The sequence below is a fragment of the Octopus bimaculoides genome, chromosome 26, assembly GCF_001194135.2.
Source record: "Octopus bimaculoides isolate UCB-OBI-ISO-001 chromosome 26, ASM119413v2, whole genome shotgun sequence".
NCBI classification, from domain to species: domain Eukaryota; kingdom Metazoa; phylum Mollusca; class Cephalopoda; order Octopoda; family Octopodidae; genus Octopus; species Octopus bimaculoides.
The window spans coordinates 2,439,451-2,445,682 of NC_069006.1; the positions used below are offsets into that span (position 1 = coordinate 2,439,451).

General features: G+C 37.0%; 1 protein-coding gene across 1 annotated transcript in view; it reads left to right on the forward strand.

Annotated features, from left to right (window-relative positions):
- Positions 1–6,232, forward strand: part of LOC106868831 (cytochrome P450 3A7) — a 388,137-nt gene that overhangs the window by 2,331 nt on the left and 379,574 nt on the right. The window contains exons 3-5 of the mRNA XM_052976879.1: positions 412–569; positions 1,743–1,831; positions 2,598–2,735. Of these exons, the coding sequence (XP_052832839.1) occupies positions 412–569; positions 1,743–1,831; positions 2,598–2,735 (385 nt within the window). The remainder of the gene's footprint in view (positions 1–411; positions 570–1,742; positions 1,832–2,597; positions 2,736–6,232) is intronic.

Here is a 6,232-nt window from a genome sequence, read left to right on the forward strand (position 1 = left end):
TGTGTGTGTGTGTGTGTGTGTGTGTGTGTGTGTGTGTGTGTGTGTGTGTGTCTGTGTCTGTGTGTCTGTGTGTGTGCATGCATGCATGTATGAATATGTGTATAATTTAGATCCATGTATAGCATAAGCTACAGGATCTACTGTGGCTAAATATAGCCTTGAATGAAATACATTGCAAAGATGTTTATATACAATCTTATACACTCTTATAACTGTAAAGAGGATCGTATAGAATATTATACATTCTTATAGACTATAAAGATGAAGTTTATATACTTTTTTGTACATATTTTAAATACTTTAGCCTGTGTTTAATAATTCAGAATGCTACTATCATAATAATTACTAAAACTACAACTCATTTCAGAACATTACACATTCAATTTTAATATTTTAATTACTTTTTCATAGGAATTACTGACGACGAAATCTTGGCCCAGTGTGTGATATTTTTCTTGGCTGGTTATGAAACCACTACTTCTAGTCTCACTTTCTTCACACATTTAATGGCAATCAACCCTGAACCACAACAAAAAATATATGAAGAGATAATAGATGTTCTGGGAGAGGTAAATATATTACAGCAATCTTAAAAATCCTTTCTTATTTCATTCATTTGTGACTATATTTCTAATAGAATATACAGTCCTATGAATTTTATTTTTTATTCATTTCAGTAATAATATTTGATTAAATTAATGAGGCAGTTGTGTGTGGAAAAATTGTGAATGAATTTCGCATTTAAGTGTAGGCATGGTTATGTGGTTAACAAGCTCACTCAGTCACTGTGTTGAGTCCTACTTTGGGCGTGTATCTTCTACTTTTGTAGCCCTGGGCCAACCAAAGCTGCTTGAGTGAATTTGCCAGATAGAAACTGCATAGAAGCCCCTTTTATATGTGTATGTGCATGTGTCTATCCTTCTGTTAGTAATTGTGACCATTCACCTGACAACTGGTGTTGGTTTGTTTACACCCCCAGTTCAGCAAAAGACACCGATAGAATAAGTACCAGACTTAAATGATTAATATTGGGGCCAATTTGTTCAACTAAACCATTCAAGGTGCTGCCCCAGAATGACCACAGTCCACTAACTGAAACAAATAACAACTAAGCACTGATATTTTAAACTGAGGTATATAGATATACAGATTATTAAAGAGTCAGCTGTCACCTGCAAACGAGTATGTCTTGGTAATGTGTGGCTGTGGAGTAAGAAGTTTATTTTTCAACCACATGGTTCCAGGTTCAGTTCCATCATGTGGCACCTTAGGCAAGTGTCTTTTTCTATGGTCTTGAGCCAACCAAAGACTTATGAGTGGATTTGGTAAATACAAACTGAAGGAAGCCTGTTGTATAAAAGTGTGTGTGTGTTTGTGCCTCACCACCACTTGACATCTGGTGTTACTTTGTTTATGTCCCCATAACTTAGTAGTTCAGCAAAAGTAACCATAGTACCAAACTTAAAAAGAAATTAGCATTGGGGTCAATTCATTTGACTAAAAATTCTTCAAGGCAGTGCCCTAATAAAAGCTAAAAGATGCTTTCACTAATTGTCTAATGTGACTATGTAGTTACTAGCAGACGTAGACATCCTTTGAACTTTCCCACTCTTTGACCTAGTGGCACATAGAGGATATGTGCTGTACTCTTTTTATATTTGTTTTCATCTGAATAAACTGGAGTGATGGAAAATACTTACATTGTTGTTATAATTAAAACAATTTTTTTTTTTGTGTCCTAGGATCTTCCTGATTACGACAATGTTACAAAATTAACTTACCTTGACATGTGCATGGATGAGTCATTAAGGATGTACCCACTTGGAACTGGGTAGGTGAATGCTGCCATTTCTTTTATGATGTATACACTTCGCATATAACTGAGTTTTTCTTTGTCAATCGCAATGCTTATGTTGAATGTGACATTTGTGTCCTACCAACGATTTGCAAAGAAGCCCACAGATGCTACAAGTATTAGGATTATGGGTCACTGTAAGAGGCATATTTGCAACTGCTTTTCTCCTTTGCTTTGCATCCCGAGATCTGCTAATGCTGGTTGCAACAAGTTTCTTATACCATTTCGACACAAGGTTCTCCATTTTGTTTGCTGAAAGGTGTTGTGAGATATCAACCTCATTTTCTCTCCCTCTCTCTCTCTCTCTCAGCATACACACACACATATGTATCCATTATACATACATTGATGCTCATGCACGCACATATACCTACAGAGACAGCCAAACAATACCAGGCATAATGACTGTATTTATATGAAAAGTTGTGTATGCAATATACATTGTGTAATTAAGTAATATCTTTACAGCTGTTTTGAATGATCAACGACTAAGTGTTATAATAATACATTTTATGCAAGTAAATGCAATATTGTAGGTATATATAAATAACATGGAGTTTGATAGTTCCATGCACCAGAGCCACAGCGTTTTCTTCAGAGGAAATGAATGAGGTTCCATTTCATTTGTATATATACATTTTTGTATAAGCGCATACAATGTGTGTGTTTGTGTGTCAAATAGAATTGAGAATTTTGGTTATATTTTGTTCATTTACTCTATATTTATAAACTGCTGTTTCAGGTTGGATCGTCAGTGCAATAAAGCATGCACAATAAAAGGTGTAGGAATTCCTGAAAAATTGACCCTAAGAATTGCTGTGGATGCTCTTCATTACAATCCAAAATACTGGCCAGAACCAGAAAAATTTATTCCAGAAAGGTAACATTCTAAATTACTGTTTCTTTCATAAGGCCAAATATGGCTGTATGCTTAAGTTGTCAAACACATATTGTGTGAATGATGCATTAGATGGAAATTGCATAGGTGGAAGCCTCTCAGAGTTACCATTACTGTTCTTAGTCTTAGGTGTTATTAGGTTTAATCTATTGCTTGCTTTAATAAACATACCTGGACCTTATTTCCTTTTAATCAAGCCAATTCTCTCAGGTGACCTCTGAAAATATTGAAGGAATCGCCCTATGTTCTTTGATATAAATGTTTGTATGCGTGTTTTTGTGTGTGTGTGTGTGTGTGTGTGTGTGTGTGTATACATATGTTTATACCTAAATACATGTATATATATATAAATGATATATATATGTATATATATATGTAAATGTTGAATGATGAAAATGAGTGCTCAACACTGCAGTGGTGGAAATAATTAGCTTGAAAAATTGTTAAGATACTAAAGGATTTTCCTACTTTTCTTAGCATGAAACCAATAGTAGCCTTAGTTCACAAATAAAGAATATATATATATATATATATATAGATATATATATGAGTGTGTAGTGTGTGAGTTTGGAGGGATATAAGGGAACATAAGGTGGTCAAGTACCCAACTACTACAATACACAAGCAGGCATGCCAAAACAGTAACATCAACCTTGACCTAGTTAGATAGAACCCTCACTCTGGACAGCAATGGGTGGGAAATGGGTCAACTGCACAAGCATACAAACAGACTAGATTTCAGTTTCAAAAACAACCTTCCCCTACCTTCCCCTGAATCCTAACTAACAAATAACTAACTGTATTCGCTTCGAAACTAGCCAAATGGACAGACCCTCAAGAAGCTACACAGAAAATCATGCCTTGTTGCATGTGAAACTGGTCATATTTTATGCAGTGGAAATGTATGTAGGTTGTAACAACCATAAAAATATGCTGTAGTTATAAAATAAGGGGAAATAAATCTTGAAGATGAACAAGTCTCCATATTCTATATCATTATAAATAAACATATGGTTTCTTACAAGATTCTCAAAGTTTTCTTTCCATTGTGTGAGAAACCATGCAGACTCTCTCTCTCTCTCTCTCTCTCACTCCTTCTATTGAGTGTTTTCAACCATCACCACCATCAGTACCACCACAACTGCCATACACAGACTCCTGATGCCACCACCATCAATACCTTTGACTTCACCGCCTTCCTCTCCCAAACAACAACAAGTGGCTTCTAACAGCAGAAGCCTGAACTACAGCGGGCTTGTCCCATAGAGAATGTTTCCAGTTACTTTTGGGTAACCCCTTGTAAGATTGAAAATAAACTGGGTTGTTTGCTCATAGATATACATTTGTTATTTACAGGTTTAGCAAAGAATCAAAACTTAAGCAAGTACCATTTACCTACTTACCATTTGGTGCAGGACCAAGAATGTGTCTTGGAATTAGACTGGCCAAGCTGGTGCTCAAGATAGCCGCTGTTCAGATGATTCGGAATTTTAAAATTCTTCCTACAGAGAAAACAGAAGTAAGTCCTTTATTTTTGATTGGTTCAATTTGGGAAAGTTTGATGAGGATATTCTTTCACTTATTTTTATATTGTCATCATTGGCTTTATCTTGTACCCAAAAATTTATTTTCTTCTTTGCTGATCTCTTCCTTTATATCGTGATGCCATTGATGACACTCTAGACCGATTCTTGCATAGAAGAGTCAATCGCATTAACCGCATGGTAATGTTGATAGAAGACGAAGTTGAATTTGTTGAACCTTTCTGTCATTTTTTTATTTCTTCCTTTTCTCTTCTGATGGCTTCAAAGTTTTTGGTTCCAATGGTGATAGAACACCACCACTTGGGATGGTCTGTGTTTCTGATGGCTGCTCCTTTATATTGTAAAACTGTAGTTTTCTCTTAGTCTTGGACACAGGCCCACATCTCTCAGGTGAGATTTGTCCCTGTTGTGCATTTACCCCTGTAAATGGGGGTAAATAAACCTCTGCTGGTGACAAAGGGCCTCTCACTCAGAGTAAAAGGCAGCCTGTATGACGCATGTGTACGAACAGTAATGCTACATGGCAGTGAAACATAGGCCGTGACTGCTGAGGACATGCGCAAGCTCACAAGGAGTGAAGCCAGTATGCTCCAATGGATGTGTAATGTCAGTGTGCATACTCGACAGAGTGTAAGTACCTTGAGAGAAAAGCTGAACATAAGAAGCATCATTTGTGGTGTGCAAGAGGGACGATTGCGCTGGTATGGCCATGTAGCGAGAATGGATGAGGATAGCTGTGTGAAAAAAGTGTCACACCCTAGCGGTTGAGGGAACCTGTGGAAGAGGAAGACCTGGGATGAGGTGGTGAAGCATGACCTTCGAACATTAGGCCTCACCAAGGCAATGACTAGTGACCGCGACCTTTGGAAATATGCTGTGCGTGAGACCATAATCCAAGGCCTCTGCCAAGGGTGTAGCCAGCCCACTTATGCGTACCTTTCCCTCACTGGACACTAAACTCCGCTTGTGAAGACCTGTTGAAGCAAGTGAAATTGAAATCATACTAAATTCGATGACTGGCACCCATGCCAACCTTTTCTTCATTGTACACTAAACCCGGCTTGCGAAAACCTGTTGGGGGCAAGTGAAATCAAAATCGGGATGGCACCTGTACCAGTGGAGTGCTAAGAACACCATCTGAGCGTGTTCATTGCTAGAGCAGCTGTCTGGCTTCCATGCCAGTGGCACGTAAATAGTACCATTTGAGCGTGATCGTTACCAGCATCGCCTTACTGGCACTTGTGTTGGTGACACTTCAAAATACATTCGAGCAAGGCCGTTACCAGTGCCGCTGGATTGGCTCCTGTGCAGATGGCATGTAAAATACACCATTTTGAGCATGGCCGTTGCCAGTACCGCCTGACTGGCCCTCGTGCTGGTGGCACGTAAAAGCACCCACTACACTCTCGGAGTGGTTGGCGTTAGGAAGGGTATTCAGCAGTAGAAACTCTGCCAAATCAGTTTGGAGCCTGGTGTAGCCATCTAGTTCACCAGTCCTCAGTCAAATCATCCAACCCATGCTAGCATGGAAGGCGAACATTAAACAATGAGGATGTTGATGATTATATACATACATATATATATATATATATATATATATATATATATATATATATATATATATATATATATATATATATGTATGTATGTATGTATATATATGTATGTATATATATGTATGTATATAAAATTCACTGGTACATCAGTTGAATACTACATAAATATGGGTATAATGCAAATTACAAACAATAAATTAAAAAGTGAGATTCAATTGACAATCCAATAATTTATTTATATTATAATATAACATAATATAATATGAATATAATATAAGATAACATAAAAAATCATTAAAAAACCAAAAGAGTAGATTAAATTGTTTATAAATCAAATAATGTCTGTTGGCTCTTTTGGGTTTTTTACTGATTTTTTATG